This window comes from Hetaerina americana, unplaced genomic scaffold (genome assembly GCF_022747635.1).
Source record: "Hetaerina americana unplaced genomic scaffold, ioHetAmer1.1.p SCAF_2, whole genome shotgun sequence".
Classification (NCBI taxonomy): domain Eukaryota; kingdom Metazoa; phylum Arthropoda; class Insecta; order Odonata; family Calopterygidae; genus Hetaerina; species Hetaerina americana.
Window position 1 is genome coordinate 75,540,621 of NW_027286763.1, and position 20,775 is coordinate 75,561,395.

The window sequence follows — 20,775 nt, forward strand, 5'->3', positions numbered from 1 at the left end:
TCAAAGAGCACCAAAAATTATTTGGGTGCCATATCAATAAAATCAAGCTTGCAAGAATAATGGGAGAATTGACGTCAAGTGTTCTTGTACCAGCATAAAAAATGCCGTGCAAGAAAGATAGATCACCTGACAAATGCAGCTGCAGCTGCATGCCTGACACGGTTATCTTCATCACCCAGGAGAGGAAGAAGAATTTCATGCAAAACTTGATCTTGAAAATCAGATCTGTGACCTTGCTCCATATATCCTTTGTTTTTATTCAAAGATGTAGACAGCATGTGACTCAAGGATACCATAGGGAGTTCACTTACAACCTCCAGTAATTTTACCTGCAAAGGAAATAAAAACCATTATTTAACAGGTTCATTTCCATCAATAGTGCCATCTAAACACAAACCTACATACCTCCTGAATGTCACCAATGACTGAGATGTAACCAAACATTAGTCAAAAGAGACAAAAAAATTGAAATAAAATGTTTAGTTCATCTTGCTACCAACTCTATTATATGTCAAAAAGTAGTTCTAAACCTGAAGGTGGATAATATAATTTTTTTCTCAAAATTGCAATAATCCCCTTGCCCAATTTTTGAGCGAATCAAATAAATAGCAAAAAGGTCTTTTTCTGAAACACACATTTTTCACCCTTTTTTAAGCAAAATTTTACCAAATTAGGATTTCCAAAGGCCATCAAAATAAGTATCTGTTTTGGCAATGAATTCCTCTATTCAAAGTGAATTTGTTTCCGTAGAGCAATTTTTTCAAGTTTGGAAATAAAAAAAGTCACTGGAGGCTAATTTTGGTGAATAAGTTGGATGCTTTTATGATTCAAACTTTAATTTCATAATTTTTGCAATCAAAACTGCACCGATGTGAACCAGTTCATTGTCTTGATGGTTGAGAAATTTTTTTATTTTCAAATGAAAATGTTTATTCTTGATTTATTTACTCAAACAGCGCAATAATGATGCATAATACTCTCCATTTATTGTTGTCCTTTTTTGCAAGTAGTCAATGTAGATGATTCCATACAAGTCCCAAAATAGGGTGTCCATTATCTTGTCTACTGATTTCACTGTCTTCAACTTCTTTGGATCTGAAATGCCTTCACAAACCCCTTGCTCTGACTGTTCCTTTGTCTCTGGAGTGTAGGATTGCATTCATTTTTCATTCACATTTATGAATTAATGTAGAAACTCACCAGGATTGCACCAGAAAAGTGCCCAACCAGCCTCTGAATTGACCACATGATTGCATTTATTCTCCGCTGAGAGCAAACTACCCATCTTGCCAAGATTATTTTCACCACCAATTTTTCTAGCAAGCTTGAAAACACTGTATCTTATAATTTGCCTGTGGCCTTAATTACTTCATGAACTTTAATTCCTCAATTACTCAAAATCATATTGTGGATTTCGTCAATCATTTCGGGAGAAGTCACTTCCACTAGAAATCCTGAACGATGTTCATCATTTGTGGATGCATGGCCATGTTTATACTCCTTTATCCAATTTTAAACAGTCGAAACACAGGATCAGATGTGCCATTAATATCATCAAACTTGGCTTTGATCGTTTTCAGTGTTGAGCCTTTTCAATAGAAGTGTCTAAATGCCACTAAAAACTATTTTTTTTTCACTTTTCTAAATGAACCAAATTTGTTGCTTCAATCGACAATGAAAGTGAAACCACAAGATGGATATAGCTGAAACTTTTACAGCAGTCTAATGAGGGACGATGTTCACTAAAAACAAACCTTTTTTGATACTATGAGTGCCATCTCATGGATTTTCATACGAGTTATTGAACAACGAACATATTATCTTCAGACTGGGATCTAGATTTAAGCAACTTTTTTATGTACACATTTCCTCTGATCCACATTAGCTGACCATCACCTAACATGGAAGCTATCTCTATTTAATGATGCAGCTGATGTGAAGGACATTATCCAGCTAAGGATCTTTGATGACATCAACTGAAAAACATGGATGATGTTATGTCCAGAAGTTTAATCTTTATCTATGCATGAGACATGATGGTGCCGTGGTTTTACTGAAATGGCTATCTTCTACAGAAAACAAACAAGCCACGGAAAGCACATATACCCAGAAATTATGGAGGGGCAGGTGGTGGAAAATATGTTTAATTGAGTATGAATTGGATTTTTTCAATTTTCATTACATAAAATGCATCGTCATTTTTTTCGATCATCTGAACATTTTAGTATAGATAATGCACGTGTTATTGATGGGAAAATATGGCACATATATAGCAACAAATTGCATAGCGGGCATTACTCATTGCATTTATTACAATTCTTATTATATGCTGTACTTGATATGACAGGATGCCATAATACTAAAAATGAAGTTATAAACTAGCAGCTAAAAAACACTAATTTAGTAACAGATCTGCTTTGGCTCTGAATTTTAAAAAATCTTAGCTCTCTCCCAAAAAAGTAGCATTTATTACAACTCCAGTAAATATTGAATGCATCACACAGGATAATTTTATGAAAAATAAATCCCAGTCATCATCTTTTAAAAAGGACAACTTTAGAGACACTAACTTCTTCAAGAACTGAGAAAAGGAAATTATGTAAAATAAGTAGTTATTATAGCATAAACTCTTCATTTCATACCTTAACCAGCCAGTATGGATTTTTATGAAGAGGCAGAAGTGATGTAAGCAAGGTCTTGACTGAGGGACTTCCTTGACTTTCAAGTAGTGATCCAAGGCACATTTGTATTGCTCCTAATGTCTGGCGACAGCACAGAGATGATTCGTCTTCAAGACCCTGAAATAATGAAGATCATTAATAATAAAAATCAATATGAAAACACTTTTGAATGTTTTCTATTAAATTAAGGTTGTCTAACAGGTTTCATAGTTAATTTTTTGAGGGAGCATTCAACACAATCCTTTTGTCAATCAAATTTAGAATATTTTCAGTCATGTGTAACACACAGTAAACTCGCATTATTTCATAAATGTCAAAAATGGGCTAAAAATTAATTGGTTCAAAATAAAGAAAGCACTTTGACAATTCAATGAAAAACTAAAAAATCAATGCCGATCTGCAAGAGAGATTCTGTGAATTATGGACACTAATCCACTGGCCTAAGACCACGAAATATATTTTTTGGAGGAGATATTGAAATAATACCCTCATTAAGCTATCTTATTCTTCAACTCTCACTTCAGTAAAGGAGGACAAATAGCGTATCCTACATTTTTAGTTATTGCATGATTTTCTTTCATTATCACTCACAGGAGGTTCAGTTTTTCCCTTATATTTTTCCTTCCATCCTTCTCCAAGATAGTACGGGCATCTAATATTTGTCAAAATTAACAATACTGCTTTCTCATTTAATGCTAAAAACATTTTTCACCATCCATTGGATATGATTTCAGACTTTGGAAAACTCTAAAAATTAAAAATATGACAACTACAAGCACCGGGCATTCAAATTATATGATGCAGTATTTTTATGCTTTCTGGAATATGCAAAGAATGTTACTCTTACAGTTCATCTGCTGAGGAGAAATACATCTTATTATTCACTGCACAACATAAAAAAAATAAGCATCAAGCTTCAAACAAGAGTCACCATATTGCTCCTATTACCCTTCATTTCGTTCGTCTAGTGCTAGAAGTACCTTCAAGAGTACTTCTGGCACTAGATGAACCATAATAAAAAAATTGCTGCTTCTTTCAATCTGCGAATGCACTTGGAAGTATTTAAGTTGATATCTCCACAGGGCTATGAGAGGACAGGGGGCACTAATATGTCACTTAGCCATATTAATATATGTATACTTAGTCAAATAATCTTTCATTGTTTACTTCTCTTCCGTGAGTGACCTTCACCTACCACCATTCCTCACGAGGCGACTAATTCTGCCTCCACCGTCTACCCTTCAACAGCAGAGTGACTTGGACATATTTAATGTCAACAACATTCATTAGGCAGGTAAAAAAGTTATCGAGAGCATTAAATACTGGATGGTAAGTTATATGATGTACGAGTCTGCCCATTGGCAGACCTTGAAGGAGGAACAACGGACTAAGTTGATTGGATTATGGCATTACTCAAAGAAAGGGTAAACAGATTCAAATTAGGGTCTAGTAGTTCTAGGTTCACCTAGTACATCTATTTGTATTATATCCAATATATTTTCATGTTGTTTAATGGCTTAGCAATAAGAAGAGATTTGCAAACTGTGGAGTTGCTTTTCCAAATGACCAGGAGAAGCGTGATGCTTACACAATGAATATCTAGAAATAACTTTACAATATGCAAATGCATAATGGCATGCAATATCTTGGAGGACACTTCTACATAAAGGACACATTTTCCAGATGTGGGACCAGATAACGGCTTCTAAAATGATGAATTTCAATTTATCTGTTGAAAAAAGGAGGCAAAGTCCTATGCTTTAACAAATTCCAAAGAAACTGCAGGAGATGACGCAACTGTAACTTTTAACAGAGTCATCCACTAATGTGCATTTCAATGCAACAATTTCAGAGTGTAAAAATCATTCGCCTTGACTGGGATCCGAACCCAGATCCCTCAATATCCGGTCGAGTGCTTTATCCACTTAAGCTACCAAGGCGTCCTCTTAAACTCATTGTCACAACATCTTGTTCCTTAAAAAGCCCCAAAATTTCAGAGTTTAAGAGGACGCCTCGGTAGCTTAAGTGGCTAAAGCACTCGACCGGATATTGAGGGATCTGGGTTCGAATCCCAGTCAAGGTGAATGATTTTTACACTCTGAAATTGTTGCATTCCTATGCTTTAAGCTAGGGTCTACTCTTGGCTTTGAAATGGTGACACAATGAATTAAGTGGGATCAAAATAAAGTTATTTAACTGTATTGTATTAGACTCACCTTTATGATAGAAAGAGGGAGAATATTTTTGTTTTAAATTAAGATTTGACCACAATAAAAGTTGGTTAAAAATGATACAAAAGTGATGAAAAACATATAAACCATGATGGAAGTAAAGGAAGTCGATTTTTTTTCACTTACCGTTACATTAAAAGGGTAAAGAGGTTCTAGGTTGAGTGGGAAATGTTAAAAGCAACAAAATTAGTGATTCATCCACAGGCTGAAATAAATGAAGTGTGTATGCAAGCTGATGCATTGGCCCAATGGTCATTCAGATTAATGATCATTGAAATCACCATTACTGGCTAAAAATCTTCCCATAATTACATGAGATTATTTGGGTAGGAGAAAGGTAGCCGTAAAATTTAAGCTACTAGCCAGCATGCCAGTGTTGGTAGCTACATCACATTGTCAACCATTTATTGATGGAGACTTCTGGAAGTATGACAATTCCAACTTTTGTCTTATGGTTTCTACCTGATTCTGAACTACTTTTATCATTCCAAGTTCAAACATTCTATCAAAACTTGGGAAACAATACTTTATTACAGCTTTTTGTTCTATTTTGTAATCATGACAAAAAACCATATTTTGTTCTCCCAAATTAATGGAATTGTTTTAATCATTTTTATCTATCATATTGATGAAATATGTACACATGTTGATGAAGACTTAGTATATTAACCATTAACAAGAGTGTAGACCTAAAAATGGAGCTATGTATCAGTACTTCCACAGCAAATCAGTGGTGAAATTTTCAGATGTGGGATGCAACACAAGGAAATTGTAAGTTTAATGAAAAATTTAAATTGCTACTTCACTTCATTTTGTCAGGTTAACTTCCAAGTTATATATGCTCTTTATTAACCCAGGTACACCAAAATGATAGCATTAAAAGCACATAGTCATAAAATATCTCACCTGAACAAGAAGGCTGACAAGTTTATCCAGGGAAACTGAGCCCTTAGAAAATGCCTGAAAATCACCACCAGATTGAACAAGAGCTGCCCAAATGAGATTTCCAATGAGAACACAAGTGAGACCTCTCAACTGGGGGTCAGTATGCATGGCAAAGAGGAGAATATCACTAATAGGCTGACCAGTCATCTGAATGGAGGTATTACCTGCAACAAAAGAACATCTGATAGCAGAAACAGAAATAAGCCTTCCAAGCAATGCATAACCTCTTTTATTTTATCTTCCTTATCGTGGAACTAACCACATTCACTTAGATATGTCTGGCAGGTGTTGATGATTAAAACTGAATCAACAAATTCTGGATAGGTATAAATGTAGACTGGTATAATAAATTTTGTATTTTTGTGACTATCAAAATTTTGTACAAACTTTTGACTTAGTTGAATTTTCCAACTTGACTCAGCCAATTGACAGTCTCAACTATGCATAACTTTGCTGCCTATGAGAAAATGAAGGTAGAGGCAATTCTGCAAGCAAAACTTAATGAATAAATGGCGACAAAAATTTGCCAATTCTGCCAGAATGCAAGTTTCATGAAGAAAACTATAACCACTGATTGAACTTACCCTTTGGATCCTCAGACTGTGCTGAAAATCTGACATATTCATCAGAATCTGGTTCAAGGGATAGGAAAAAAAGGTGGGGGCTCAGTGCCAGAGCATTGGCAACACAACCCAATGCAAGTGCTTTCACACTGACACGAACAGCTGAGTCTGGGACTGTGTGAGTCTCAAGGATTTGGATCCCTTCTGATTTCACTTGTGAGTTGCTTTTATCACTCTTTTGTAAAAGGAATGATGCTACCAAGAATCTCAAACAACCGTTCAGTCTAGAAACTCCTTCTTTGGCCTGTAGGGAAACAGGAAATACATAATCAAAAGTGAAAAACTGGGTAATTTCAAATTTTACAAAAAAAGAATTCAAAGACAATGTTTTATGGCATAGCATTTTGGTTTACAATTAAAAGTTAATTAAATTGAAGAAATGTATAGTCAACCACAATTACGTTTTATTTATTATAAAAAGGGTATAATTTATATGATGTGGTTCCCATATACCAATGCGTGCAACCCATTTTTAATATAAAAAAAATATTACTAAAACTTATTATTTATCGCTGAAATATTATTTCTTTCATGCATTCATAATAAAATCAGGAATATTTTGAAATATAAGGAAGTAATTCATTCTTTCAAAATATTCACCAATGAAAATCCAAATGTGCTAGCTTGCAATTTTAACATAGGTGAAACTTTAATTCATGTCATAAAACCTTTTACAATACGAAACTATTTTGCAAAAAGAAGACGTTTTTGCACACTAATCACCAAAACCATATTTTTCATCATTAGCACACATCTCTTTTTGTGAACTATTAATAAACAATATAAGTGAAGTTCTATTTTTAAAGTGCTTACTACAAGGTATTTATGACCCTTGAGTAACTCCATGGGCCGTTGAGGAACTTCAGTCTTATTCTCGATGAGCCTTGTTTCCATCACTGCACTTCCTGAAAAGCACCCATAATTATATAAGAATTCAACAAAGCCACACACGTAAACTCATCACCCTAGAGTGACTTCTCCATAAGGTGATAAATGGGGTAGTATAATGAAACACCATGATAAACTCTTTGTGTGCAGGAGAAGAAAATATTTCTTTTCATTCATATATAATGTCAAGTACATAACATATTTACCGTCTCACTAAATAGTACAGTAATTCATACCATACAAAATACAACATTCAAACTGACATTTCACGGAGACCACACAAACAGTGCTTTAATTCATGTTAATCCACCATTTTAAGGTCAGAATTGCAGTTATCTATGAAGACGTTCACAATTGTGAATTTATATTAAACATGACAGTTTAGTAATGTTATGATAATACATAGTAGGTCAGTCAGGAACATCCTATCATTGATCCAATAAATGGCTCAAAATCATACAAATTAGTATGTTTTGGATTGCTGATTATTTTATTAATATGAAGGAAGCATTAGATGATTAAGTATGGATATTTGTGTTTCCTGGATATATAAAAAATATTAGCAATTTTCATCAAACTTTTGCCTCAATCATTCTCAAGATAAAAAAAATTTAAATCATAGCAATGACATATTATACCTTTAAATTATTTTAACCTCAAGCACCATCAATTTCCTGCATCAACATGCCCATTTCTTGTTCCAAACCCAGACCCATTATGTTTTAAATAGCATTTAATGCAAAAAATGAAAATAATTTGTGCAGAAAATGTTTTAACCACTTTTTAAAATATCATATAATCAAGCTACAAGCATAATCCTAGAACAAAAATGCAGCTACTGTATTAAATTAAAATTCTTTTAATCCTTTTTCATAACTGACTATTTCAGAACATATTTCAGTCAAAGGTAAAGGTAAATTGTTGATGATTTTTCCTTTTTTTTTGAGACTGATCACTGGATACAAATGTTTCCCTGAGTCTGATAGCCCAAAATGTAGTGGGAGTGATTTTTGAATGCCTTAGCTAATATGCAATTTCCATGATTCCGTGAGGTTTTTCATGACATTCTAAGAGAATAAGAAATTGATACCTAAAATATGAGGTATATGTAGGTCATTCTTCTGTCAAAAGGTAAAACTGAGAGAAATATTTTTGTGTTCCTTTGGGGTGCTCTACCCTCATTCTAACCATCCTCCAGAAAAGTACTATGCTGACAGCATACTAATTACAGGTTTTATACTAGGATCTTACGGATATATGTGAATAAGAAATATAAATGTCTTGTTAAGAAAGGTAATATAAAACCTAATATTTGTATCTGATTGGCACATTGTAATTGGCGAAGAGCAAAATATGAGTGAGAAAGTGAAGTATGGTGTAGAAGGAAATTTTGAAATTGACAAAATGCAACTCAATTAACAAAGTGAAATTATAGATAAAAATAGAAGAAAATCAACAGAGCTATATATCAACAGAAATTGAATTCATGGATTAGAAAACAGATGTTCAAGAAAATGGAAAAGACAAGAATATTTGTCATTTTTAGTGAATTGGGCATACTCTTTCTGTGACTTTGTGATTTACCTACCCGACATCCTTCCTGGCAGAGATAGACAAGTGCTGTAGTATGTGATTCAGCCACATTGAGCATTATTGACTAAAAATCGTCCCATTGATTGAAGATCTCCTTCCAAATTTAAGTAGAAACTGGGAACATGCAATGATAAACCTAAAATATGATTTCTGCTGCTTACCCCATAATCTTGTACGGAAGAGTAATACAATGGGAACCCCCCTTTCCTCCAGAAGCCTTAGTCAAGGGATCGAGATGGTGCGGGGGCTAATGTACTGGCTTCCCACCCAGAGGGCGCGATCGCTACTTGAGGTGCTTTGTGGAGGGCACTTTGAGTGAGTACGCCGTCCGTTGGATGGGACGTTAAACTGCGGACCCCTTGGCGCCTTTCGTAAAGAGTAGGCTAATGCCGACACCGGGTTTCTCTCCACCCTTCATCCTTTCCTGTCCATCCCCTATGGTGCAAATGACCTTAGCTGTCGGTCGCCTCCCTTAAAAACTACTACTACTACTGCCTTATTCAATTAAAGGACAGTCCTTAATTATTCAAGCAAGCATCGCAAACCAATGCCTATGGCCCAAATTGCAGTTTAACGGCACCCACAGCGGCTCACACCCCTGCATCTTACCACCACACCTGACCTTCACTAGGTGTTCACTGAGTCATAGATTTAAATCTGAGCATAGATTTAAGAAATACAGCTTCAGGACAAATTGCCACTTGCAAAATGTAAAGATATGCTGTTGGGGAAAGCAAACTCAAAAAAAGCTCAACTCTCCAATTGCAGTCGATTGACTTGGAAGTTATACAATGTAAAAGGTTTACATAAATAGTCGGAAACAATTTTTTCTTGCCGTGACAGTACATGACAGTGCACTTGCACCACACAGGCTTCGAGGTGGGGGGTCTGACCTTCAACACGTGCCAAGTGCCAATCACCTACGAGTATTCATTCAGGCTAGATCATGTTTTTAATAGACCCCTGTCGAGTGACATGGTGCAAGGGCAAAATGCAGTACACAATTGAACAGTGGTACACCATCAAATTTTGTGCAGGACAGCAAAAATTAGGAGAGGAGATATTGGGCACGCCAAGTGTTTAAGGATGAAAGCATATCACAAATTGCAGTTTTTAAGAGGCACAAGCTCTTCAAAGATGGCCGAGAGAGTGTAGAGGGCAAGCCCCACGTGGGACAGTTGTCAATTTCAAGAACCAAGGGAAATGTGTGCGTGAGGTGGTGAGGTTCAGATGGTCTGTTAAGTGTGCGCATGATCGCAAATCATATTGCATTGATAAAATGACAATGCACACCATTATTACTGAAAATTTGCCAAAGTTTAAGATCTGTGCTGCACTGTGGCTGCGTGTTTCCCTAACCCCTTACAGTCCTGACTTGGTACTGGCTGATTATTTCCTATTCCCAAAAGAGAAATCTTCCCTCAAAGGACACCACCTTGGACCCTAAGAGCCATTAAAGAAGCTTGCAGGCGTACCCTTAAGGACCTTCAGGAATCCACCTAACAGTGAGCCTTTGAGTCATGGAAAAGCCACAGGCAGAAGTGTGTTGATGCTCAAGGAATGTACCTTGAAGAATTTTGAGGTATTATAGCAAAATAGGAAATAAATCTATTTTTTCCAAAACTTTTCATGATACTTTTTATACAAACCTTGTATTCTTGGTTCTTAAATGCCAGAGATTCACATCACCTCTAATAGACAAGGAATCTGCATTCACAAGTTTACACCATGTGACCTGTACCTCAGTGTCTACCTACGTGATTTATTATGTTCCAGAAACACTTTGAAGAGAGGTGCATGCTTTCCTTACTAAAGATTATGAGGTTTTGAAGGTGTGTCAGTCAAGGGAAAGAGGATAATAAAATAAGAGTAAAAGCAAAGGTGAGCAAGTCAATAAGTGTGAGCATGCCAGGATTCCAGCTTGAAATAAAAAAATACAGGGCTCAATTTACAGGCTTCTGGCCCCTGACCAAAGTGATAAGTAAAAGTTTATTTGTCCTACATTTCTTCTTTGTGCACAACTATTCATGCCAAATTCACGATTTCATCAGAAATATTTAGGTACATAATGATGAAAATAAATGCAGTAAATATGCTGTTTAATTATGGGGAAAAGTACTTCGATCAGTTATTCATCATGTTCGACTTCCACCACATCATGCCTGAAGCTACTCAATTTATTAAAGAGTACTCTTCAACCTGCTACTAATAACAATGGAGGTTTTCCTTTTCCCAACAAGTATTTATGCATATAACATTATTAATTACTCAATAAACTGTGAAATTTACAATGACTGAATATAGCATTGAAGGTTTAAAAAAGACAAAGACCAAAGTCCAGCATGCACAACATATAAAGAGCAACTTAAAAGTTACTCATGCTACAGTTAATTACAAGTTATGCAGGTACACATTAGGATTAATGACATGCATGTATAAAATAAAAGGAAACAGGTTAAAGTTAATGCATTAATACCTGAAATGCTATCTGACTCCCCATCACCAAGGTCACACTCTTTGTTTCGTTTGTCAAAATCAATTTCACAAAAGATTTCTTCATTGCTGTCCTGTGAATCACTCTTATCACCTAAACTCCTCTTATTCTCTTCCAACGAATCATCACACAATGAGCAATTTTTCGTGGGTGAGCCCAAATGAACATCACCTATGATCAAAGAGCATACATGGAAAAAATTCTCTTTTTATTTAAATTAGAGATGATGTATTCATAAACATACAGACAGTTATATTGCTACAGAGAGTATTAAGTTTCATGTAATTAAATTAATTGACCAAGTTAAACACCCAAAATATAACACCAATTTTATATTTTCATGCAGTTTATTAAAGATCTACAGGTAGAATTTGGGTTAATAATGATTGATTCTTGGGCATAGAAGAGTGTACAGTAAAATCTCTGTATTTAAATTACACTTAATTTGAAATACCATGTAATTGGAAGCAAAGATCAGCTCCCAATCAAAAGGATGGTACATTGCATTCTTTTCTGTGTGGATAAATTTATACATGCCCATTAAAATTTAAAGCCATGATCTGGTCCAGTAATTGACAAACATTCTGTTTATTTTGAAATTTTTTTGAAGATAATGAACAAGGGAACTACCAATATTTCCTGGTTATTAGAAAACTCAAAATATCTTTCAAAAGTGCATTCTTACAGGAAAGATATGCATTCTTATTCACTACTCCATAGTAAGAGAGGAAACTGTACATTATTAAACTTTGATCACCCAAGTCATTTCACACCATCAACACATTTCATGAGCAACAATTGTACGAGGGTCATCCGGAAAGTAGTACCCGTTCGTGCCGCATGAAATGCTGACGACGCGAGTAGCCGCTGGACGAGGTCAGATAGCTTCAGTGGCTTGTCTGCCTTCTCTGAGCCAAGTTGCGTGACGCTAGCATTGCCTGTGTTGTTTCTGTGATTGTTTACAATGTTTAAAAAAATTGAGAACGCCGCCAGTTGTGAAGTGAGGGCAGTGATTAAATTCCTCAATGCAAGAAACGTTCGCCCATGTGATATTCATCGCCAATTAAAGGAGGTGTATGGAGACAATGTAATGGACGAGTCGTCTGTTCGGCGGTGGTGTCGCAACTTCAACATGGGGAGGGGGAACACACACGACGATGAGCGTTCGGGGAGACCGTCTGTCAGTACAGACCAACTGGTGAGCTCAGTTGACGAATTCGTGAGGAACGATCGGCGCGTCACAATTGATGACATCTGTGAGCATTTTCCCAATGTTTCTCGAACAATTGTTCATGAAATTGTTAAACACCATCTGCATTATGCAAAAATTTGTGCAAGATGGGTCCCTCGCGTATCTCAATGAGCTGGCGGCGAAGGACTATGCAGCAGGAATACAGAAACTTGTCACACGTTATGACAAATGCCTTAATTTGCTTGGAGATTATGTTGAGAAGTAGTTTAAAGTATCCTCTTTCAAATAAAATTTTTTATGTTTGTTAATATTTACTTTTGTGTCTTTATTTCACGAACGGGTACTACTTTCCGGATGACCCTCGTATTTTCACAAAACTCTTCCCTGATGCGTTCTATCCCAATTTTCACCTTCAAATTCCACATAGTTATATTTTATTTTTCATTGAAAACTACCACCACGATTACACCAATAGCAAGAGATTGAAGCAGAGAAAAGATTGTGTATAATGATAGATATATAAGAGAAAAAGGAAAACAAGCATAAGTGCAGCTTAAGGGACAGTACTGCAATGGAGCCTTGCTTAATGAGCATAATTCATCCTGGACTATTTCTCATAGCCCAAAAAATATTTTATTAATGTGAAATATAATAATGAATTCCATGGCAAAAAATAAATAGTCTACAAGTTAGAAGAAAACTATATGCACATTGTTCAGGTCATCTTTCCGTCTATCGTGGAATGAAACAACCTGGAATGTGAATTCGATTTGCATAAAAAAAAGAATCAAAATAATAAGTTCATTATTTATGATACATTCCTGATTCTTTTTTACTAGAATACCATCTAGGGATATTTGTTTTAGCTGATGCTTCAAAATGTTGTGTAAATTCAACCCAGCATTACCATTAAAATAAATTTGAAGCATGCATAGCCACTAGCTTATTAGGGTAATGCTACTTTGGCCATCGATGATCTAGGCATTTTATAAACTAGGTTAGCAAAAATCATTTCCATCTTCTCAAAAATGATACTGTCATTAAAAGTGTCACATTGCAATTGCTTTTTGTTTATCCATATGAGAAGCAACCTTTCAACATAATTGAGAATGTAAAAGTTGTGTGTACATGTATTTGCCACCCAATTGGAAGCACCTATCTCCTTATTCTTCAGGATAGAGCATATCTTTCATGTTGACTGATTGTATGTGCATGATAAATCAAACATGATCACAACTTGCCTTCACATTTCAAATATTTTACTTTTCATTTCTACGATACTTTCATTTCTTTATGGCTATCTTCTATTGACGTTTTATTGAGGAACGATTCCCAAACTTCCCACAAAAAAAAATGTTTCAACACAAGTTAGGAAAAATGCATGATCACTAGCTGAATGAATGCTAAACACATACTGAGCAGCAGGTATATCATCATTTCCGGAATTCCCCTTTCCTCGCCACTCGTTCTGCGAAACATTTCTTCTCAAGCAAGTCATTTTTGTAAAAACATTTTTGCTCATCATACAAATTACTTGCTCCACTGTGTGCTCATTAAGCAAGGTTTCATTGTATATGCAGGAAAAGGACTGTTTCATCCACCTTAGATCCTTAATAATACCCAGAAACTCAAAGTAATCATATTCACTAATGCATAAACTGTTCAGAACAGTATGCACAAGCATTTTCTTCAGAATGTAAGGCTAGTAAAACTGACAGGTAAATGTAAATTATAACTCCCCTGACATAGGACACTGGAAATATATTTTCCGTTCTTAATAATGTCTCTTACATTCCACCGTATGAGATCAACAGAAAGTCAATAATTTCTAAGTTCCATGATCATTAAGTTTCCAAGTTCACCAGTTATAATCTTGAACAAAAAATCAACAGGATTAAATATTTCTCGTGGACTTCATCAAACCCAAAAAAAATCATTATAAATGGCACCCATTGCCAAAACTGCATTGCTATAGGAATAGTGCAGCCAGGAATTGACATTGAAGGGGTGACCATTAGTAGACTACCTACCTTCAAAATGTACAAAATATCTCTTCTACATGAAAAAAATTAGCTAAACTGAATACTCAAGTTTGACAAGACATAATTTATGAGCAAAGTGTTTAAATCTTCTTTCAAAGATATTATTTAATCGCCTGTCTCAGTGGTGGCAGTACAATGTCCTTGTCTACAAACTCAGGGGTCACAAGTTTGATTCACATCCAGGTGGATTTTCCTCCTCCACCTAGGGATTGGGTGCTTATGATTGCCTTTGTTATTTATATTACCGCATTTACCCATCGATAATGCACGCGTTATCTACACAAAAATGTTCAGATGATCGATAAAATGACAATGCGCATTATGTAATGAAAATTGAAAACATCCAAACGTAAATGTATTTTTACACACATTGTTTTTAATTTTTACGCGCACATATATATGTATGTAAATACAAATGCACGGCATCTATACGCGTTCAAAATAACTATGAAGCCCTGGGCACATGGTATCTATACAATTTCATGATAACTACAAAGTGCTGGGTGCACATTACACATAAGGTGCGTGTTATCGATGGGAAAATACGGTAATTGCAAAGCAGTAAAACACATAAGAGTGCACCAGCCATAAGACCCTAATTCCACCAAAAAATAAATGCAATCATCATTTTTTTACTCTCGCAGGTTTGAAACCACTTATTTGATTTTAGACAAGGGTTCAAGGGTTTGAGTGAATTTGGTTATACTATTTGTATTTTCCACATCTCTGCGTCCATGAGTACACAGAACTATGCCACTGAGACTATTCATGCCTTGGTGCAAAGTAATCAATGAGGAATGAATTTTTTGGGGGCTCACTTTTACAATGAACGAAGTTAAATGCTGCTTATTGAGAAAAGACTTCTGGAAATAAAATGTGTTTCATAATATATGATTTAGTGGAAATAACTATACTACTGACATCAGTTATGTTCCTTCTTTGAAATGGGAATTAGATAGAAAATAAAGTCATTGAAAACTCTTTCTACTGACCTGCTGGCAACTTTCAGCTGAAATACTTAACGAGAGGCACCTTTTACTTTTGATTCATAAATTTAATACAATTTTTTGCGAACTGGCGATCATAACTCATGCTCAAAATGTCAATATTTCATTAAAAAGGTTTACTACCGAGAGGGCCCAGGTTTAACTCCTGGAGATAGCAAATATTTTTCAGTGGTATCTCGATCCTTACTTGAGATGCTTCGTATAGAGCAGTTTGAGTTAGTACGATGTCCCCTGGATGGGACATTAAACTGGACCCCTGGGCGCCTTACAACAAGAGCACTTGAAGGCTAAAGCCGACGCCGGGTTTCTCTCCACCCTTCCTTTCCCAACCATCCCTAATTGCATAAATGACCTTTGCTGTCAGTTGCCTCCCATAAAAACTACCACCATTGAAAGGTCAACTAGATGAAAAACAAAATATTTAAGTTAAGTCACACTTCATTAGACATAACAGCCAAATTTCAGAAGCTTTCCACAAAGCCTAAATATCTAGTTATGCCCAAATTTACAGCAGTCAAATTAGCAAGATATATTTCCCCTTGTAAACTATAGCAATTTTGATTTGGCTAATACATGAGTGGAAATATTTTCTTGCAAGAAGCCAAAAAAGATTACAAGCTACCAGAATCAAGTCATTCATAAAATAGAAAAGGCAAATACATCATGAAAGTTCCACGCTGCTGGGAATTTGCATTCTGTAGGATGGCTTGTTGGACTAATAAGAATTTCCCAGAAGCAGCATGGAACATCCATCAAACAGATGTCATGGAAGCCTTAAGATTAATTTTAAAAACATCTTGCACACACATTTATTTATTCAATCAAGAATGATTACCTGAAAATTGTGTACTATTGGTCACAGAAGAGGAGCTATCCTGCAGTAATGAGATCAACCCTGATGGAGGACATCGAAGAAGTTGCTGCAATGTTTCAAGAGCAGCATTCACCACATTGTGATCCTCATGTTGAGCACACAGCAGACACAATTCATAAACCTGTTAAAATACAAGCATTGAGTCCTTGAGAAAAGTACATTAATAAATAACATAGTACATAGTAATAAGTAACATAGTACAATAACATAGTACTTTGGATGATGATGTCAACCCAAACACAAAAATGAACACAATGAATGAATTAATATTGCCAACCTTCTTTATCAGCAGAAAAGATTGTGCCAAATACTATTGTGTTTAAAGCTGGCTTTAACCCATGGACTAAAGTGCTGTAGTAATGACCACTATTACATAGTTGATGACATTTTATGCGTGAAAATTCGACCGAACAACTTTTTTTTTTAAACCAACATACATATACAGTTTGATATTACTTACAGTATTCCTTAAAAGCTTAATTGGCTTACACACAATGGAAAATTAAGGGATCCAGCTGTGTAACGGTCAAGATAGATAATGTTTCCATTAAAAAATTCTCACATTTTTGAGTAAATAAAAGGGAAAATGTGGCAGCATTACCCAAGGTTTATTTAATGTGGCCAATATAATATGAATTGTTTTTCTAAAAAAAATTCAATGATATTTTATCCTAAAATTGAGATTGATTTTTCTATAAAAATCATAAAGCCAGATAGGTATTAACCAACACAACTGGTTGGAATAGGTGATGTTATTCAAAAGTTATCATGAAACAAAAACATATTAATAGGGACACACACTGAATAATGATGCCACAAATGCATGAATTAATATAATGTTTACCAATCAATGCTAGTCGTAACAATATGCGATCGTCTCGCACTTCAATAGCAATTAGTATACGTGTGAGGATAGAGTAATGCAAAGAGCAAAGAAAAAAATGCAGCTCCTTGGTCAATGAAGATAACTGGTGACAATTTTGAAAGCCATTGCATCAAGCTTAAAAGCAATTAGCTTTGTTTCATGAGGGAATTTCAATAGCAATGATTAATGATTCATGAATGTGCCTCATTTAGCTAATTTTTGCAGGCAACAATCCTTACAACCAGTAAGTTACCTGAAGAATTTTTTCGATTCTTGGCAAGTGACTCCCATCTTGAGCATGGCGCAGTAAACCTGCACTACCTTCAGTAGCAGCACCTGGAGCAGCAGTTTTACTAGATGTTGCAGACCCATAGAAATGAGGCAGAATGTATCTCAAACATCCCAGCACTCCCAATATTGGTCCAGCATCCACAGGAAAGGTAGTTTTGCCATTTTCTAATCCTTTCACTAAAATTGGGTTTACAATATCTGTAATGCAACCAAAGAAAAGATAGAATAATTGTCTGGTAAAGTATAAGAAGCAAAACTCAACATTCACGTTCCAAAATTACTAAAAAAAAAGGATGTCTTCTTACCCAGGAGACACTGCAGGGCCCAGTCCAAAGAGGCTAGTGGCTTCCGGCAATGCAGGCAAACAGATAAAATTGATGAAGCTGCAGTTCTTCGAGCAACAGCTGATGATGAGCTCAAATTTTGCAGGAAGGCATTCAACAAAATCTAGTTGAATGAGGACAAATTGCATTAGAACATCATAATAATAAAACAATTAAATATGAGTTCATTCACTAATCATTGATGGGTGCAAAAAAATGTAAAAAATAATTATTTTATTGTGTTTGCTATTGGACCGAGTCATATATGCGTGTCATACAATTATGTATTGCTCTATGGCGAATAAATCTATCTATCTGTCATTTGGCTGGTAAGATTAGGCATTTAAAACCACATTACAAATATGTCAAATTTACATTATTTGAGCTAACAGGGAGTGTGGCAGCTCTTTGTTATATGAAGGAAAAAGAATCAGGGTATCAATACTCAATATATACTACTGCTGTGCTCTTTCCATAAAAAGTTGATCATTCTGGGAAAAGTAAAATGCTTTAGATTTTCTGCAATGTTTTATTATTTGTCTACAATGAATGGTTTGTTCTTCTTGTCACAAGGTATATTTCCATTATAAGTGATTTTCCACCTTCTCTCATTGCAATTTGAACAACCAGATATGTATAATCTACAGTTGCATTATAGTTACTGAGGTGGAAATGGTTACTTTTACCCAAACATACTGCATTGAAATAAATAAAGGGGGAAAGGCAGTACCAGGATGCAAAATGTGAAATTTGCTGACAGCAATGGAGTTAATCCATATAATTCAAGACTGGCTAACTCATGATGATTATTCTTATCAAAAGATAATGAAATCTTAGCGCCAAAAGAAAATTCTATTTGAATATAAATAATTCACCTTTATTTCATTGTCGGTGGTGAAACTTCCCAGAGATTTAAATATTTTTTGTAGCGCTGCAGCAAGAGTTTCCAGTACTGCTTCTTCATCAGTTCGTTTAGCAATTTGAACAATGCATGGTATCAGGTAGACTACATATGGTTTCCCTTTGGCAGGCCTATGAGTGAAACATAAATATCATGTATTTAAGTGATGTTTCAGCAAGAATATAGCATAATGATCATTCAAGCTATAAAACAGTTGCCCAAATTAGGCACTTGGTATAATATTCCAATATCATTAATAATTGAGGTATGCACATTAATAAGCATTTGCATGACTAATGACAAGGAGATGTTCAGTGAAATATATTTCACCCAAAATTTTAATCAGTCATATGAAATATAAGGAAGAAATGGGCGAACAAAGTCATACTTTTTTAGTAAAGATTACCTTCTTCTGACAGTTTTCAGTAGGTGGAAGAAAGGACTATAGGTCTCAACCTTGCCCAATTAAGTCGATAAATAAATAAATTACAGTAAACGGGGTGCAATAAGAATGATTAACAATTTAAACATACCGAATCATATGACACAATTCAGCAAATCTCCATAAAGCGGCTCTCAGAGTTCTAGCATTGCCATTCTTTTTTATTTCTTTATGAAGTTCAACTTGAATCTTCACCACGTTTGTATCTGTCAATGCCTGAAAACAAAAATAGACAATAATACGACACATATATTATGTCTAGTTAAATAATACATATTCCTGAATTACTATTACTTTAAACGCAAGGGATACGTTGACATACCCGAATAATTCTGTTGAGACTCTCATCAGCTATCATCCTCACATTTGAATCCTGGTCATCACAGAGTTGTAGCAATGTTTCGATAGCTACACTGATTAGCTGGGAGAAGTCATGAGAACCCTTTACACCAGAATTACACATGGCATCAGCAATGGTTATACAGTGGGTAATTTTTTCCTTTTTCCTGTCAAGATAGAGTACATTGGTCAGGCTAGTTCACTCGTTCATAATTAAAGCATTTCTTTAATTTTCAAAACTAAAGTGGACTGGATTCTTATATCGACTAAATGAAAAATAAAATATCCCAACGCCTCATGAAGAGATTTTTTTAAATTATAGAGGCGACACAAAACAAAAATAAAACAGAATGGGTTCCAGAAATAAACAAAATAAATAACTTAGGTTCAGGAAAATATAAAGACACAAGACATATATAAAATAGCTAAAATAATCTTTGCTACAATATGCATCAACAACAACCTGACAGATTCATCATAAACAGGGGAAGACAATTGAACAGTTTTCAGTCCTTCAAACGCCTTTACTAGTTTTTCTAACGTAGCCATGACGAAACTTGTTGATCACCGATTTTCAAGGTATTTCACTCATCTTATACGTTTACGGAGAAAACTGTGCACGTCGCAATATTATTTTCATTTCCAATCAGTCAACGTTTCATTTTATAAGACATACAACCACTACCATCCCTACCATAACAAAAACTTTGAGTGCGCAATTACGATTTTTCGAATGTCCTTTGTTTCTGTCTGCAAAGAGGCGTTACTTTTAAATCCAACAGTCATGCGTTCGAACGCGTCGATAGTTCTGTAGAAAGTTATAATGGTTATTACATTTACATATAATTTTGGATGAGCTATCAACGTACCACATACATCCTATGTATGAAGAGTTACAAGGTGTTGACCGTATTGAAAATTTACTTTAAGGTACCTAACCTACATACTTAATAAAATGGTCGTCAGACAAATGGTTTCATTTGACCTTTCGAGAGTTATTCACTGCGTATGTGACCTTAATTGACTGATTTTAAACAGTTTTTG

The 20,775-nt window shown here is 35.2% G+C and overlaps 1 protein-coding gene across 1 annotated transcript in view; it reads right to left on the reverse strand.

The window, feature by feature from the left end:
• The window catches only part of htt (huntingtin), an 88,725-nt gene extending 68,323 nt beyond the window's left edge, over positions 1-20,402 (reverse strand). Inside the window, exons 1-13 of the mRNA XM_071585390.1 lie at positions 20,195-20,402; positions 19,715-19,898; positions 19,484-19,608; positions 18,925-19,081; positions 18,032-18,173; positions 17,689-17,924; positions 16,532-16,691; positions 11,438-11,626; positions 7,294-7,385; positions 6,442-6,724; positions 5,819-6,021; positions 2,643-2,798; positions 127-329 (exon numbers count right to left, since the gene is read on the reverse strand). Coding sequence (XP_071441491.1) covers positions 127-329; positions 2,643-2,798; positions 5,819-6,021; positions 6,442-6,724; positions 7,294-7,385; positions 11,438-11,626; positions 16,532-16,691; positions 17,689-17,924; positions 18,032-18,173; positions 18,925-19,081; positions 19,484-19,608; positions 19,715-19,898; positions 20,195-20,280 — 2,216 coding nt within the window. The 5' untranslated portion in view covers positions 20,281-20,402. The remainder of the gene's footprint in view (positions 1-126; positions 330-2,642; positions 2,799-5,818; positions 6,022-6,441; positions 6,725-7,293; positions 7,386-11,437; positions 11,627-16,531; positions 16,692-17,688; positions 17,925-18,031; positions 18,174-18,924; positions 19,082-19,483; positions 19,609-19,714; positions 19,899-20,194) is intronic.
• Between the last annotated feature and the right edge of the window lie 373 nt (positions 20,403-20,775).